Source organism: Numenius arquata, chromosome 1 (genome assembly GCF_964106895.1).
Source record: "Numenius arquata chromosome 1, bNumArq3.hap1.1, whole genome shotgun sequence".
NCBI lineage: Eukaryota > Metazoa > Chordata > Aves > Charadriiformes > Scolopacidae > Numenius > Numenius arquata.
This window is the reverse complement of record NC_133576.1, coordinates 67,223,147-67,240,648: the sequence shown is the minus strand read 5'-3', so window position 1 is coordinate 67,240,648 and position 17,502 is coordinate 67,223,147. Positions and strand designations below refer to the sequence as shown.

Sequence of the window (17,502 nt, the reverse complement as noted above, 5' to 3'; positions counted from 1 at the left end):
GTCTCTCAGTTTAACCGCTATCCTTTAAGTGTCAATGAATGAAGAGGCAAAACTCCTATGTGAACGATAAAGCCTGGTCATCAGAAGTATAGCAGTTACTGCGACACTTGCTATGTTGTTTTCTTTGCTCTAAGAGAAGTCTGCAACATGCTGAAGTGAAGCCAGACCTCAGCAGAGCTGAGCCATGAAGGCTAACCATGTTAGAAAGGAACTGAACTTGCTAAACATGTTTCCTCAGATGTTTGCCACGACATGGCAAGAGTCTGTTTGTTGGGGAGAGAGAAGAGCCAGTATTTTGGGTATACTAAAGGGGCTCATTTGGAAGGTGAGTGTATTGAGGAAGAATCTATGACAATAAAATGATTTAAGCGAGGGCACACCAAGAACGTGCAATGGTTTGAGCCAATCATTCTTTGGGCAGTGCTGCCTGTGGCACAGAAAGGGCTACAGCGTAGTAGCCTTTCCTAATACACAATTTCAGCACTTGTACACCAAATTGGGAACCTAGCATCCACTTCAAGGATCAGGATGTTAGAGTAAACTAATCTGAGTTTAATGAGAGGCACAAGTTCTCCAGTTGAACAATTTCTTATTTCCCACACAGCTCATCAAAATGCATACCCAAATGCCCTTGATGCCCTGGCACTTGTAGTGCATACATTAACACTCCCACGTACACAAGATTTCCACCATAAACCAAACCACCTAAATCACTGAAATGATCATAAAACATACATGAACTTTCTGAAGGTGACAGCACCGGGGTAATATCTAAACAACATCTTCAGTACAACCTTAGCCGGTATCTTCCGGCCAGCACATACACAGTTAATCTACCACCTCCTGAGTACTATTCAGCTGCTAAGCATTATCATGCTAGTGCATAACTTACTTCTATGCCCAATTGTTAATTTCTCAGTTTTCAGCAACAAGCATGCACAGCAATGCAGCAAATAGATCAGTGACTAAGAGCAAATTGGGATGGTTTAAGAGAAGCATCAGTAGAGGAAAATTCCACTGCTTTGCAAGCAATCACGTAGCTCTCGAGCAGTAGTACTCATAGGGGAGGAAACGGTTCACTTCTCCCCCTCCCCCTGAATGTTGAATTTCTCATCTGTGGTTCCCCTCAATATGCTTATCCCAACCAACACCGGGTAGGTGTTTCACACCGTTCAGCAAGAACTGATGCAGCTCAGGAAGGAGAAGAGGTGCCCCCAGCACTACGGCAGTGGCCAATCATCAGCAGACAAATCATTTTTCAAAACGGATGGTTGCCCCTCATCGCAGCTGCTTATGTTCTGCGTAGCAAAACGCGCACAAGATACAATTGTCCGAGTTGGCAGCGAAGCGAGCACTCGGGTGCAGCAGGTTCGGGCTCACCTGCGGACCTCTGCGCCAGCCACGAAGAGCACCAGCGCAGAGCTCCGCTCCTCCGAACCACCCTCCCTGCAAAGGCAGGGGGAGAACACAGCTTCTGCTAAGGGATTTACTCTCCCTTTACTCACGTCCACTGAGGGAGAAGGGGGTGGCGAGGACAAACCCAACTCAGCACAGCCCTTATTCCACCAGGTGGGCTTCGGACGAACTGTGGGCTCTGCCTGGGGTGCCTGGTGCCACTGCAGTCAAGCAGGGGACCAGCAAACTCCGGCCACCCGTGACAGCCGCATGCCCGCCCACGGTCAGCGGGCAAACCCTGCAGCATCAAAGTTGAAACACGCTCCTTTCCACCCAGCACCCGCCACAGCAGGCTGGGGCATCTGGATAACGCTTTCCAAAAAAAAAAAAAAAAAAAAAAAAAAAAAAAAAAAAAAAAAAAATCAGTACTGCCCTGACCCGCGTGGCCAAATTGCTGTAAGTCCTACCCGTCCGTCCCCCCACCGCCCCCGCCAAGCTGGCTGCCTGCAACAAGAAAGGTCCCTAAAACGTTGTGCCCCGCCACCACCACGGCCACCCCAGCGCCGGGGGACGGCGGCAGGGAGCAGGACACCGCTCTGCCGCCGCACGGGAGGCGGAGGCGACGTGTGTTCCCCCCTTCCCCCGAGGAAAGGCGCCGGGGGGGACATGCAGGAGCACCGGGGCTGACGGGCTCCCTCTCCCCCCGGGGTGCGGCCTACCCCTGCGCCGCCGCTCGCTCGCCCGCCCGCCTTCAGGGGGGGGCGCGGCCGCAGCGCCGCCGCCCGCACCTCGCCTCAGGCAGCGGGGGCGCGGCCGAGCACCGGGGCCCGCCGCCGCCTCCGGGCCGCCTCCCCCCGGCACCTGCCGGGGGTGACACCAGCCCCGGGAGAACCGTCCGCCCGTGAAGAAGCGGGGGAGCGGGGCGCGGCGCCGGAACCCACCGTAGATCATGGCCAGGCCGGTCTCATGGAGGAAGCGGACGCGGCGGTGCTTGAAGAGCCAGATGGTGAGGATGGTGAGGGTGAGGAGCAGGATGAAGGTGAGGAGGCTCACGCTGTCCTGCCGGTGACTCTCCTCCGCCTCCTTCTCGGTGGCGAGCTCCTCCATGGCGCTGCTGCTGCCGCTCCGCTCCGCCGCCCGCAGCCCGCCGGCTGCCAGCAGGAGAAGCGGGAGCAGAGGCCGAGCCATAGCCGCGGCCGGTCGGAGGGGCTACTGCCGCCGCTCCCCGTCCCAACACCCGCCGCGGCGGCGGCCCGCGGACACTGCCCACCGCCCGGCCGGCGGGGAGGGAAGGAGGGAGCAGCCCAAGAGCCCGCCCGCCGCCATCCGCCTCCCCCGGCCCCTTAAAGGCGCAGCCGCGGCGGCCTCGGCTGGGGAGGCGCAGGCTCGTTCCCCGTGAGGACGCGGTGTCCGCCCGGGGCCGGCGGAGGTGAAGCGGCGGGAGAGAGCCGCCCTGCCCCGCCGAGGGGCTGGTTTTACTTCGGGAGCCTCAGGTGCCGCTTAGGCGGGGCGGGCAGCGCTGCGGGGCCGGGGCCGGTACCGGACCGAGCAAGGCGGTGGGCAGCTCTTACACGGGTGCGGTATCGAAAATTCATCATCGCCCCGGAGCCCGCTCTGCCCTTGTCCGGCACCGAGCGGCGCCAGGCGTTGATGGTCTCCCTGACACCTAGAAGGGAATCAACGCAGGCGCTTGTCGCTCTGGTCTCGATGAATTTGCAAAAGTTCTCCCAAAAGAGGGAGAATATACTCACTCGAGTGTTTTCCCACGCGGGGTTTTTTCCTTCCTTTTCTTTTTTTTCTCCTTCTTCCTCCTCCCCCGCCCCCCTCCACCCCCACCCCACCCCACCCCCCCAATACAGGAAAGCTTACTAAACGCAAATTGCTAACTTGGGGGTTTTCCATCCAGATACATCCTACTAGAGATTTGCTTCGAGGAAGCAAGACAATTGTAGGAAATTAATAGAGCGAGTCAGTATTTTTCATTTGAAACTTCTTTGCTGAAAAAAGGAAAAAAAAAAAAGAAAAAAAAGCATCTGCCTGCTGTTTTAAAATCATCTCGAGTTGGGGGAGGGAAAGAAAAGTCAATTTTTGCTGTTTGCAAACAAGCCAAAATCAGAACTTTCTCCTTTAGTTTTTTTCTTTAATGAATCACAAACCTTTTTGATGGTGGGGTGGGTTTTTTGTTGCTGTTGGGTTTTTTTGTTTGTTTGTTTATCAATAAAATAAAACACAGAGAAATCAGAGTTATGAAAATATTTGGTTTTAAAGAAATACAAAATGCCATAAAAGTCGGGTTTGTGGGGATTTTTTTTTTTTTTATCAGCTTCAGCAGGAATGTGCTTTACCTTTGGCTGCCAGAGGAATTCCCTCCTAGTTTCCAGTGGTGGTGTGAGCAGTGAGCAGTGCTGGCATTTTTGCTCCTGTATCATTTCTCCCAGAATTGTTATTTTCAATCACAACTTCTAACATGTATTTTAACCATTATTTTGCATTAAAAGAAAGCAGAATACCTTTGGCCATGTGTTTTATTAGTTATACAGCAGATGCTATCTCCTTTAGTGCTGTTTTTTTTCTTGCATTGCTGCCTGGCCATTTCTGAGGGTGCTTTAGTTACAAGAATCTGTCTTCCAAACTTTCTCTCTTCCTGCTAGTGGATCTGGAATTGTCTCTTGTTACATATACTTTTGTTTAGGAGACTCCTTTTTAGAAACATTTCAAGATGACAGCTATGTAAATCCACATTTTTATTTATATGTAGTCATTTTAAATACAGTATTCATGCAAACTCCTCATCAACCTTCAAAATCTGGTATAATTATGTGCAGTTACCTTTACATGTTTGGTTGTGTGGGTCTGAAAGTTTACATTGATAGTGTCATCATTTGTAAAACTCTTAGAGATGAAAAGCATTAGTTTGCCCTGAAGACCTAGCTCTTAAACCTATGATGTGAACCATTAAAAATTACTGCCTCAAGGCTGCCTTACATTAAATCTCACATTCGAAATTAACATTTCTGGTATAATCTTTATTGTGTATCTTTAGGATATACAATCTACATACAATACAATGTATATCTTAAGGATATAGCAACCTACAGGCTTCACAGCAGACTACAGGTATGCAATATAGTGCTAAGGATGTGTAATGCTGATAAAGTTGTAAAATAAGAAGCTGAATGGCAATAACAGACTCTGTTCTGGGTTTTTGTTTGGGTTTTTTTGGTGTTTTTTTTTTTTTTTTAGTGTGCTGCATAGTGCTGGGTAAACTCTGTCACTAAGTGTATGGTGGCTCTTTTTAATTTCCGTGTATATTGTAATTTCATCTACCTCTCAGCTGAGCTGCAGTCAGGGTTTTAAGTTACTTTCTGCAAAGTCTTCCACCAGTAACCTGTGTTTTATCCTTCAACATTCACACAGTTCACTGTGCCTCTTGCTCTCCAGGCAACAATGAGAAATACCCAGGCAATTATTTTAATAGTTAAGCATAATAGCCCAGTTTTACTTTTTTTTTTTTTTTTCAGCTGAACTATGTTGTTTGTGGAGGAAAGCATTCATCCATAGTTTGGCGTGTCAGTGCTACCATCAGCACAAGCTTTAAACCTCCACATTGGCGTTTACGGGTGCTTTCACTGCTGTCTTGCCCCTGTAGCCTCTGCACAGATATTGCCTTATCCTAGGAACACCTCCACTGAAATCAATACTGTCCTAAAGGTACTGTAAGTACTGTCCCAAAATATTTTTACTGAATTAAAAAAAAATTATGTTCACCACTGTTGTGCACAAAATCAGGCATAACTCGTCCTTACTCTGGACTATGTGGATGCAACTAAGTCCCACACAAATTGGTGACGGGAATATGATTGTTTCTGTCCATTTAGGGCGTCAAAGTTTAATAGCAATGTAATTAAGTTCCCCTCAGCTCAGTGTTCTGTCTAATATGTTGTTGCCAGTGAATTTGATATGCACAGTATATTTGGTTCATACAGGCCAAAGTTTGCTGTCTCTTTATACTCATGGTATCATGGTGCATGAATAGTTTTACTGATTTAAACAGGGTCGTCTGGAGTGTATGATATCGAAAAAGAAAAAAGGTATCAAGTTGAGCTTGTCTATACATCACTGTAAAGCAGGCTGCATCCTTGTAGGACAGCTGTGCTCACACAGGTCAGTTCCTTACAGCGGCGTAGCTAGCAGATTGCTGCGGTGTTTTCAGTCCATTAGGAACATCAGTAATTTCACCTCAAGGGGTAGCTCCGTCACTGTAATAACCCTGCGGTTACAGTTTCTGCTCCAAACTTTTTCTGGCAGGCCTCCACCTGCCTTCCCAAGCTGTTCTGCACTGAACCTCCTTTGTGTTCTCTACAGGTGGGACCTGGATGTTACCTCTGTCTGGCGGCCACAACATATGTTGCAGAAGTCAGTCTGCCTGCTTAGCAAAACTATCATTTTGTTCTATTCCTGCTTTCTTCCCATTTGTTATTTTTTATCTGGCCTTTGATCTGCTTGCTGTTTGAAGGGCCACGCTTGAGGCAGAAACGTTGTGCTTAGGGAGATGGAAGGCAATGGCCAAGTAGGATCAAAACAGCTAAAGCTGAGATGGCACTGAAATAGAGTGAAGGACAAAATCTATCCATTCAATGGAGTTCAGCCATACCTGGAGGGATGCAGGAGGATTTTGGTATTAAATGCTGATAAATATGTGCATTTGCACGTAACTTATGATTGACTTGCAGGATTGATTCACATGAGTGACCAAAACACCATAGGGATAGATAGGGATCAGCCCACCCAATTCCTTTTGCCTACTAGTCTTCTCTTATTAAAAAGTACATCCTGCCAGAAGCACCATCAAATAGTCCATTCAGCATTTTTGTAATTTCCTTTGTTATGAAACTCATTGTTATCACATGAACTGATATGCATTTCAGGTTTATTCTTATTCCCAGAGTTGAATAATGTCATGTAAGGCAAATGCAAGGTCCTATTTTCAAGCCCTGCTCTCTCTCTGAGCTATTAGTGGTAACATTGTCCTCTCCTTGTCAGTAACACTCAAGTGCTCGCACTCCGTTGAGACTTTTTCTGTATTATGCAAGTCTGTTGAGGCTGACCCTTTGTGCTGATGAAAGCAGCAGGTTTGAGATTTTCAGTGATCTAACGTGCCGTTGTAGGACTGGTCCTGACTGAGAAAGGCCTCACAGTTGCTTGCGCTTATAACAAACTGGAAAATCAAACAAATCCTTATCTTAATATGTGGCATATTTATGCAACTTCCCTTGCATGCTCAAATTTTCTAGCACGTTAATCCAGAATGCAGTAGCAAGTTGATTAGTAGGCTGGTCAACCTTGGAGAGCAACTAGCAAGTCAGCCACTCTCCTTACCGCCTCCCTTTCTTTCTCCTTTCTCCCCCTTTAAGCCAAAACCTCCCATCACTGTGCTTTAAAATAGCAACCTACTTTGAACCTATAGCAAACTTCTGGCAACAGCGGGGTTGTCTTGTGGGCTACCCTCCTGTGTAAGATATCCCCACAACCTGGGATCCCATAAAGCATGCCCTATTGCAGACATGAATGTAAAGACAACTAAATGTTCTGCAATTAAATTCTGAAGAACGTGGCGTGTTTTTACTGAAAAACAAATTTGTGCGAATCTCCAGTTTATTGGAAGTGTTAACAATTGTGACACATTTCTCTGTTAGTACCAGTTCTGCAGAGGTGTCGTGCATCTGAGAAAATGTCAGAACTGTCATTTTCCATCAGCGCAAAGGCAGAAATCATTAGCCTTTCCAGTAGACAAAAGTCTAGCTAGAGTAAAAGCTGTTCTGTGCTATTTGCAAGGTGCAAAAGTCACTCACTGTGCAGCCACATCTCACAGCTTTTATGTCATGGTAAATCTTCAAAGCGTCTGAGAGGGATATGACTAGAAATTTTATCTGCTGAAGGGTGCTCTGTCATCTCCCTCATACCCAAACAGAGGACTTTCACCTTCTAGCTGTATGTGATATCAGGAAGTGTCATTCTACTAAGGACAAAGCAGGTTTTCTTTTATTCTTCAGAAGGCAGGACCAAATCATGGTTATGACTTTCAATGTTACAATTGCTCAAAGAAGCAGCTAAGTGATCACTGTTCTTGTCACTCATTGCTCCCCACCACATTCACTGTAAATATTTGAACAAGTGAATATCCTAGTGCCATGACTCAACTTGTGCAAGAAGAGTCTGGAAAAGTTCTGGAGAAGAGCAAGTGAGCCCCGGTTGAGACACACAAATTATAATTTGACCTCCCGCACAAAATTAATCTCATCTAGCCCTATGAGGAGTTATGTGAACATCATGTGAAACTGCAAGCATGCACATAGATGGTCTGTTACTGTCAGCTGTCAGTTGGCCACAGTGCCTGTGGAAGGTTTCCTCGAATGCAGCTCTAAAGTGCAGAGGAGAAAAGACTGGGAAAAATGTAGGTATAGTGTTGTGGCATTCAAATTTTCTATCAAATATTTCTATTCTATATTTGTACAATTATACTAATTATATCTTTTGACAAAGCTGTCCTGGAAAAGTCTGCTGTTCTGCTCTTGATAGAGAAACAGAAAGTCCAAATTATGTTTGATTAAATCTTGACTAGGCTCAATACGCTATGCCTGTAGGCATTGCATAGGCTAGAATGAATCTTTGTAAGTAAAGTTATGGTAAGTATCTTGGCTTCATCTGAATCAGGCAGCCCAGAGGCATGGCTAGACATATGAAGGAAAAAAGTTAGATCTCTCTTGAGAAGTTATGTCTGAAAGTACTTATTTTTGCTCTTGTTCTGGAAAAAAAACAGGAAACTCGTAGTTTCTTCTACAGGAAAACAAGCTGTCCCATAAATATTAGATCCTAAAACATCCATGGAGAAGTGGGCTTAAGTGATAAATGGCTCCCATCATGCTGGACACCGTGCTCTGCAGTTTTAGAGGAAGCCTAGTAATTTGGTAAGAAGGTATAACTTGCCTGCCATACTTCCATGGGCTCTTCTTCTGCTGAAAGGTCTGAATTATTAACAGTATACTAATACACTCAATTTGTATAATCTAGGCAATCTTCTGCATAGATAATAAATAACTTACTACGAGAGTAACAGAATGCCAGTTAACTGGCTGATAATCACAGGATGGCTGAGGTCAGAAGGCACCTCTGGATGTCATCTTGTTGAGCTCCCCTGATGAAGCAGAGCCACCTAGACACAGTTGCCTGGGACCATGTCTGCCCGGCTTTTCAACATCTCCAAGGATGGAAGCTCCACCACCTCTGTTGGTCACTCTCACAGTGAAAAAGTATTTTGTGATGTTCAGAGGGAACCTCCTGTGTTTCAGTTTGTGCCCATTGCCTCTGGTCCTGTCACTGGGCATCACTGAAAAGAGCCTGGGTCCATCTTCTTTAGACCCTCCCTTCAGGTATTTATATACATTGATGAGATTATCAATGTATGATAAAAAGAGATTAGATTATCGACAATGAGATTATGAATGTAGTGTCTAGTTTAGTAACAATACTTATCTACCGAGTTTTCCAGACTGGCAAAAATCTAAGAGAATGGTGCTTCTGCACCTGTTTGAGGTGGATGTGGATGATATGGATAGGGATTTTGTTATTTGGTTGACTGCTAGGCTGCTGGCCAAAAGCAAAGAGGAAAAAGACCCCCAAAGGCCTGAAATCAAAAGACAGAGAGCAGTTGTCAGCTGCTTCAAGATGCAATCAATATTATCTCAAGCTGTACCCCCAAGATAGGAAATGTCCAAGGCAGATACAATAGAACAATCAGCATCACAATAGCCAGGTCAGACACAAGCTACCACTTGTGCTATTGTAATGAAGGATTTGATGTTATACTGCACTGGCTTTCCCCGCTTATTCCTTGTTTTAGTGGATAGGATAATTAATTCTATAAAGAAGGCTTTTCATGCTAATATTATTTTCATATTCCCAATTCCTCATTCTTCCTCAGTTGTGTGCTATTCAAGATAAATTCCAAGTTTGGGCAATAGAATAGATGGGGTGATTTATTGTGGTGCGGTTATCACATGCATACAAAGCAGGGACATCTAGAGACCAAAGCAGTGTTTGCAAATACAGTCAGTACAAATGCATCTACTAGATGTGGAGGATTAGAGCAGTTTTCAAAAGCAGCTTAGATAATAAGTACGTTGCATGACCTCTAGTGGTATTAAGCCCAAGGCACTGTCAAAGTCACTCAGAGCAGCCTGATACAGTTGGGGAAAAGCTAAGGTTACAGAGGCACCATCACATACATGCTAGTTCTGTCCCGCTGTACCCCGTCTCACTGCCAGCTTTATGCCCACTCAAATTTTGTCCCACTGCCAGGATAAGACTGAGGAAAGTTTTCAATTCAGCAGAAATTCCAAACACTCAGCAGAGCAAATGTCTTGTAGCGATGCTTTTGCTGTCAACTAATCACATGTGGTCATTAATCTTCCCTGCTATTGTCTTCATGTAGAGGAAGAAGGAACCCAGCAACACCAGTGAAAGAAGGAATGAGAACTGGGAGGTAAAATCTGCAATGTCTTCTCTGCAGCGACTCAGTTAACAAGGAGTAACTTTCTTTTAACATCAGCAGAAGAATAACGTTCTGTTTCACCGTTTTCACGGGTCCTATTCCCTTGAAGAGGTGAAGCCATCATCGCTGACATCCCCTTAGACCCTTAGAGGGTCCAAAGTCTCCACAGCAAGAGAAGGAGGCTAGGAATGACCCGCTGCCCGGGATACAGACTTTGGAAGCAGGACCAGGGCTGCCAGAAAGAAGCTACTGGCACAAAGATGAGGTGGAAACAGCAACAAATGTGGCAACAGAAAACAGTGAATGTGACTGCGTGATTAGGAACCAGGTTTTCCCACAGGACTGCCAGGAGGAGACCAGTGTTCTCAGGGACTTGCTCTTGGCAGTCTCTCGGCAGGACAGCCGGCAGGTTGAAGGACACCCCGAGACAGACAAGTTACATTCTTTAGAGTTACAGGGCCTGTTCCCATGGTTTCCCTTCTCATCCATCATATTCTGCGGCCTCTGAGCCACGCTGAGTGTGCAATGAGTCAGTCCTCACCGGCACGTCGGTGGAAAATATTTCAGTGCTCTGCCGCAACTGAGAGATGCATTTTGACAAAGTGCAATTGCTCATTATGGAAGACATATGTTGTTTTATTTGCACTTACCTTTGGTTTCACTCACATTCTGGGGTTTGGGGACTTTCTCTTGTGCACTTCTTTTATATTCATGGCAGGCTGGCTGTATTTCTGACATTTTCTAATTATTTCCTTGTTGTTTGCTATTATTTGCTATTTAGTCCTTTGGTGTGTAAATAGCTGTAAAACAGAGAGGGGAACTTCAAAGCCAACTATTTTTAAAGGAAACTATTTTAAATAGGTAGTATACAAAATTGACCACAGACCAATTTAACACAGAAAACTGACATTGTGTTTGCCTTATCTTACGAAAATATTTAAATTGGAACCTCTTTTCATATGACTGAATAAGACTTTTAATGGATTTGTTTCGGGGTATGATCCAGGGTTATTTACTCTGTATATTTATCTAAATAGATACATCACCTTCATAATTAACAAGTGAGTATAATTTAGCCAGTTGTTTGAAGCTGAGCTGTTACAGCAGGCACCTCTTTAATGTGTGTATGAGCTGTTTTGGCATAGCTGCTTTCCAGATGTAAGCCCTTTCTGGCATGGACTGTGGTTTCATTGTGTATAGCACCTACAACTTACAGAGAACTGTTAGAAATAATCAATGATAAACAGTTCCACATAAAAATGTGATTTACCTAAACCAGCTTTGGAAGGTCAGCTTTAGACAGCTAAAGTTTTGATGTCTAAGTCTGCGTTCATTACCCTTCATTGACTTTAACAAAGAAAAACAGACAGTTGAGACAGGTTGGGTTAGCTACCATCCAAAAGTGCTTATCTGAGATGAATTGCTATCCCAAAATTTTTTTCCACTGCCTATAAAGCAATTGCTTTGGGTGACAAACTCAGAGTTACGTATCTGACTAGTAGACCTGCTATGCTAGGGCTAAGAAAAACTACCCATGTATCCAGTTTGTTTGGTAGCAGTGGATCCCAGTGAGTACTACGAACTCAAAAAAAAGGCATTTTTTGACAGTTTGCCTGTACTGAAGATGTGCAGTCACTTACAGAAGTAGAGGATGGACAGATTTTTCCTTATCTGATTAAAACCAGAGAAAATTAATAGACTGTTTTGCTGGGGACATAGATCCTGCTGAATAGGTCTGAAGCAGAGTAAAGTATGAGTCCCAAGGTGAGCTATCCTTATTGGACTTTAGTTCTTCCTTTTTTTCTTTTTATTTGGCCTTGTCCTGATGCCTCTCTCACTGAAATATTTTTGGAGGTTACTGCAGTTTGAATAACTCCTGAGTTCCCAGAAAGAGAGGGACTGAAATTGATCAAAACAGCAGGGTGTTGAATGAGAAGAGATTTCATTTGCCTTGAAGACATTTCCCATTTTCCCATTACTTATCGGCCAGCTCTGCACCAGGTTCTCATGGTATGGCTGTGCTGCACTTCTTTTGACCTTTAAGTCAAGATAAATGTACCTAAATTATATGTAGTTTACATGGATTGTACTTACCCCTGTATATGATCACAGAGTTCCTTTGGGTTTTCTCCTAACAGTATTAAAATCTGTATTTCTATCTATCTCTGGACTGAGAGGAAGGTCTTTCCACATGTCAGATTTGTCTAATTCATACCTCTCTCTGGTGCATGGCTCTATTTTGCAAGAAAACCTATCTTTCATTCCACCCCTGTTCTTCTCTGTCTGACCATTTTGATTTATTGATTTCTGTACTGAACATTTCTGCTCCTTCAGTGCAAATTACATTATTTGAAAACCAGTCTCAGTGCAACAAGTCTTCCTAACTTGCAAGCAAGCTTTAAACTCTTCCAAATAATAATTATTTCAGTATTTTCTTTCCATCTGCTCTCTCTGCAGAATCCCTTTATCAACAGTTTAACTAATTTATTCCTCAGAGTCTTAGAATGACGTAGCAGTATTTCCAAAAACAGCGGCTAGAATGTTTGTTGCACATTCTGCTGAAAGACGGGAAGGGAAGAAAAGGCAAAACAAATGGAATCACGTATTTGTTTACTGTAACAGCAGGACTTTTTCACAGTTAACACTGAATGTTTAAGTGTGTAGTTTCGATCTGATTCACTGGCTCATTACCATGCGGGTGGAGTTTGATAAAAATCTTGACCTGTGTGGGGATTGTTCAGGATTACACATTCCTGTATAATTCCCTAAAGGTAATGTACTGCACTACTGCAGCCCTTGAGTGTATTTTACCAGGATTCCACCAAGGTTCAGATAAGTGATGTCTCCCACATTTTTGTTGGAGATCCCACTTTTCTCACTTTTTGCCAGTCTCCCTGGGAGCATCAGGCAGCCACTGTTCTCACCCACAAGGACAATGTGCATGGCAGGTTGGCACCACAGCCAAAACCACCCCACAAAATTAATGTTGAGAGCTTGAAATTGGAAGAGCATCAATAGACTGTGCAACAATGTAAAATAAGACTTCAGATAGACGAATTCTGATGAATTGTGCAATAGCTAATTAACATGTTGCTGCCTCCAACTACCCGTCTTTGATGGGCTGCTGCACCAAAATTAGGAGGACAGTGTCTACCCCAGGCCTCAGCAATCCCTCTCCCATGTCACAGCAGCAGCAGCAGCTCAAACCAACAGTATAAGGGGGTCGATACCGTGTCAGACACTAAGCAAGAAAAAAAAGCAAAACAAAAACCAAAGAGAACCTCTATCCTTCTACAGTCAAAAAGTTATCTAGGCTCTAAAAACGGCAAGGTATGAAGTGATAAGAACAAGCAACCTTCACTCAGTGCATTCTTGGCTTTCCTTTTCCACATTGGGAGCGTGACAGAGTGAAACTTTCTAAAAGCCCACTTTTGGAACAGTGCTCCACTACGCACCCCAATGTTAGGTGCTAGAGACCTAGATAAAGGATAAGGAGATGTAACTGGAGGCAGATGCTGGCGGATGATCTTGTCCATCTTAACTAGGATACAAAGGGAACTGCAGTGCCTCTTTAGAAGAAAAGAAGTCCTGTAAGCCTAGGGAAGAAAGTAAGGGCTGCTAGGCTATGACACAGCAGGCTGTTAAAACTCATCTTAATTTTAATTGTGTGCCTAAATCTTCACTCTTGCTTAAATCCCACAGAAATCTGTAGGTTTTAGCAAGAGCATACATGCCTTGCTGAATCAGCACTGTAGCTTGTTATTTGAATTGCTGCCCTATTAAACATAAACCGCAAAAGATATACTCCATAACCTTTATTGTCATTACATTGCATTTTCATTTAACATTAAACTGAAGGGTCTGTCTGCCTCAGCTAGAGGCTCAGGTGGACCACAACTTTTCTGGCAAAGTGAATGTTGGGCAAACACCCCGGTTATGGCAGCTCTCTTCATATCACAAAAAAAGGATCTGGGATCTAGACTCTTGTGTAACATCTATGAACCTGTAATTGCTAAACAAGAATATGTTTTATAGCTGAAAACTTAATTGTGCTGTTTGAGTAAGTGCAGTCACTACATTAGCAGCCCTTAAGTAGATTGTGACCCTCTCAGCTACAGAATTTCAGCCACAGAGATGCCTTGCGGCAAAGTTCAGAATTAATGTGGTTTTTGAATCATATATTATGCTGTCCATTATGCTAATATTAGGATAAATACTCCAACTATATAGGATAAAATACGTTATGGTCTGCTTTCAAACATTTTTTTCATTCATTTAGCCAACAATATTTAATTTATGCCTTTTTAAAATTATTGGTTATTTAGGTCTTCAGTAAAAAACCTCTGAAATTACTTGTAGTTCTGTGCAGTGCCTTTAAGAGCCATTTTGAATAGTACACTCTCTGTCCATATCTCATGTAGTGCATAGAACTCTGCTCATCTTCGTCCCAAACACCAGCAACAGAAAAAGATGTGTAGGCATGATGTAATTTCTTCAGGGAAGGTAATTTAAATTGGGAATATGTGGAAGGTCATTTCTAAATAACCGAGTTAGCAAGTGTGAACTATTCCGTTTTGCTGTTCATGCTTTTCCTTGTTATAGCATGTAAGTTCACAGTAACCCGGGACACAGGCACATCTGCCCATTGTTCCCACTTAAATAATCCCAGCATTAAGATTGTGTATCACAGTTAACAGACTCTATACTGGGGATAGCTACAAAAAAACGCATTCCCTTGTTGAGCAGCAGTAGTGTGGTTCAGCAAAGTTACCAGGGCTAAGTTCTATATGCAAGGAGGTGCTGAAAAGCCATATATTTCTTGAAAAACAGGAGTGCGTTAGTCCAGCATCACCAATAGCAATGCAAAATAGATTCTAGTACATTTTATCCCCAAATTAGCCATATTATTTGTTCCACCTGGTCTCAAGTTCCAGACTAGCTTCTGTTGGTGTTCAGTCTGGCAAAAGTTTCCGACAGTAGATAATCTCCTAGAGAGACCAAAAAAAGGCCAGTGTGATCTCAGAGCCTGTGATGACTGCTGTGTGAAAATACTATTCTGTATATTTGTCATCTGCTTCTGCAAAAAAAAGAGTGTTTGTATGAGACTCAAATGCACAGATGTCTAATTGAAATAGTTGTTTTTCACATTCATCAGTTCCTCAACACAATTTACCACATGTCTGTACAAACATTTGGGCTGTTCTACTGCATAGGTGGTGGGGGATTTAAATAAGCAGCTGGAGGCAAGGGATGCTTTCTGTAACAGTTCTGTCTTAAATGTGTATCAGAACATAGCCTCAGAGAGCGAACCCAGCAGTAAGGTATCCTTTCCTTCCTTCCTCTTGAATGCTGTGTGAGGAATTGCCACTCTCAGGTGTGATTTGTCTCATCTGTAATTCACGATTTCATATAAGTATAGGTGAATCTAATCTTGACTAAGAATCCTTTTCAAAGCTTTATGCCAATTCTAGGTAAGTTGCCAGGATCTCAAGTACAGGATTTATAACATTTCCTGATAGAAACCATGAAATGAGCTTTTAGAAAGTAATAGTATTTAAGCTCTTTTGTCCTCTTGATTTTCATGTCTCAGAGGTGATATTTTCAAGGTCTTGTCTGTAACCAACAGGATTAAAAACCTGTTTTGAACAAGACACCCTTTAGATTTAGCCACAGAGGTATGATTTCAACAGCTTTAAGACAGACACACACACACACAGAATACAATGAATCTCATTAAGAAGAAGATTGTGAAAGTTTGGCTTTGTGTGTTTTGGCAGGCTTCCAACAGCACAGAGCGTACTTGGTTCTGGCCGGCGTTAGAAGTGTTGATGTGCACACAGTGAGTTCCTGCTCCCTTACACTGCCTGCTCAAGACCAGGGCAGACTTCCAGGTCCCCATGTTTACTGGGAACAGCTGCCTCCCTGTGCCTTTGGGGTGATGCACAAGAGCGTCAAAGAAGAGAAGGGGGAAAGAGAGTTAGCATCTTCTCACCTGTGGGTAAGCAGTCACTGCAAAGCTACGGGGGGATAAAAGCCAGCCCATACAGGGACACAGCCCATGCACACGCTTTGCCCGTCTGCCTGAGAGGGGCTTCTCTCCTGCTGAAACAGAATCACTGCCCTCCTGGGAAGGACAGTGGAGGTCTGAAAGGCTCCTTGCGAGCTGTGTGTGCCCAAAAGGTATGGTTATGGCAAGTCTCTTTCACAAAATCCTTCAGAATACCACCTTTACAATGAAAGTGTTTTATTTCTCAGTTACCTAGAAACTACCAACTGGGGATCACAAAGCTCTGTATTAGACTGTAATTAGATATATTTCACAACATCCCCGTGAGGGAAATCACTAATTACAGCAGTTTGTTGAAATTAAAGTAAGTATAATAATGGTTGGTAGTCAATATGATATTATTGCAATCTTGTATTACTACACTTTGGGCTATGATTGTATCAAATCTCAGAAGCCAAGAGGGTTGGGTCTGGCTGGCATATGAATAGAGAATGAAGAACTGAACTAGGCATTTGCAATTTCTTAAGAAGCTATGTGCTCATAAATCACAAGTCATATTAATTGGATCTGGGATAAATATTCTGGTGCTTTGGTGTTGGGAAACACCCTGGAGCTTGAGAGGTGGTATTGTGACAGAGAGATAAAATTATGGCCTGTCCTGATCAGCTGTAGCCATATAAGAATCCTCTTATTTTTATGGGACTGATGATTTTGCAAGACAAGTATGTTGGTCATGGCAGCATGGAAAAATCCCAACTCAGAAACTTGCATTTGCCTTGCATCTGCTCATTAGAAACATAAAAGTTACTTTCTTCTCTTGCATTTCAATACCTTTGTGAAGCATTACTGACATCAGTGATGAAGTATTTCCATTGTAGAGTGGGCTGCATTTCAATAGGGCAAGAAGTCTCTTTACACACACAGGCTATGAAGTCCTCTGTTAAGACAGATAATCCATTAATGTGAGGTAACAATGTTCTGGTAATGTAGTTTTAGGTTTTGCATAGAGTAATTAAATGGTATTTTAGCTTTTAACAACAATGTATCAAATGTTATTTTCATTCCTTCTATCAAGAATTATATGGATGTACAGAAAGAGGAGCCTGGTTGCTGAAAGACTGCAGAACTTTGTTAATCCGTATAAATTACACAGGACTGTTAGAACTTCAGGAGAGTGAGCTAAAAGAGGTGAGGGTGTATCAGACTCCCTGCAGTTGCAAACTGTCTCCAACTGGCCTAGCTGGACACGCCATGGAAAGAGCTGGTGCACAGAGGACTCGGTGAGAGACCAGGATCCAGCCAGCAAGTGCCCAAGAAACCCAGACGAGTGGCTCACAGAGTAAATCCACGTGGTAGCTGAGATGTAAAACTGTACCGTGTGTTGTCATTGGTAATGTTGGCTGAGCTGCTGACTTGGGCTGTAGCATCAAAAGCTCAGAACAGGCTTCACACCTGCCCAGATGTAACGTGTCGCAGTACAGCTGATGCCAAAAAGTGTGTCAGTCACCCCCTTTCTTAGCAACCATTTCTGGCCAACTGGTGTCTTGTT

General features: G+C 43.8%; 1 protein-coding gene across 2 annotated transcripts in view; it reads right to left on the bottom strand.

Moving 5' to 3' along the window:
• SLC9A7 (solute carrier family 9 member A7) overlaps positions 1–2,807 on the bottom strand; it is a 74,769-nt gene extending 71,962 nt beyond the window's left edge. Inside the window, exon 1 of one of the 2 annotated variants that reach the window (XM_074168859.1) lies at positions 2,337–2,807. In XM_074168859.1, coding sequence (XP_074024960.1) covers positions 2,337–2,583 — 247 coding nt within the window. In that variant the 5' untranslated portion in view covers positions 2,584–2,807. The remainder of the gene's footprint in view (positions 1–2,336) is intronic. The other variant, XM_074168849.1, reaches the window with a different exon arrangement.
• Positions 2,808–17,502: the final 14,695 nt, after the last annotated feature.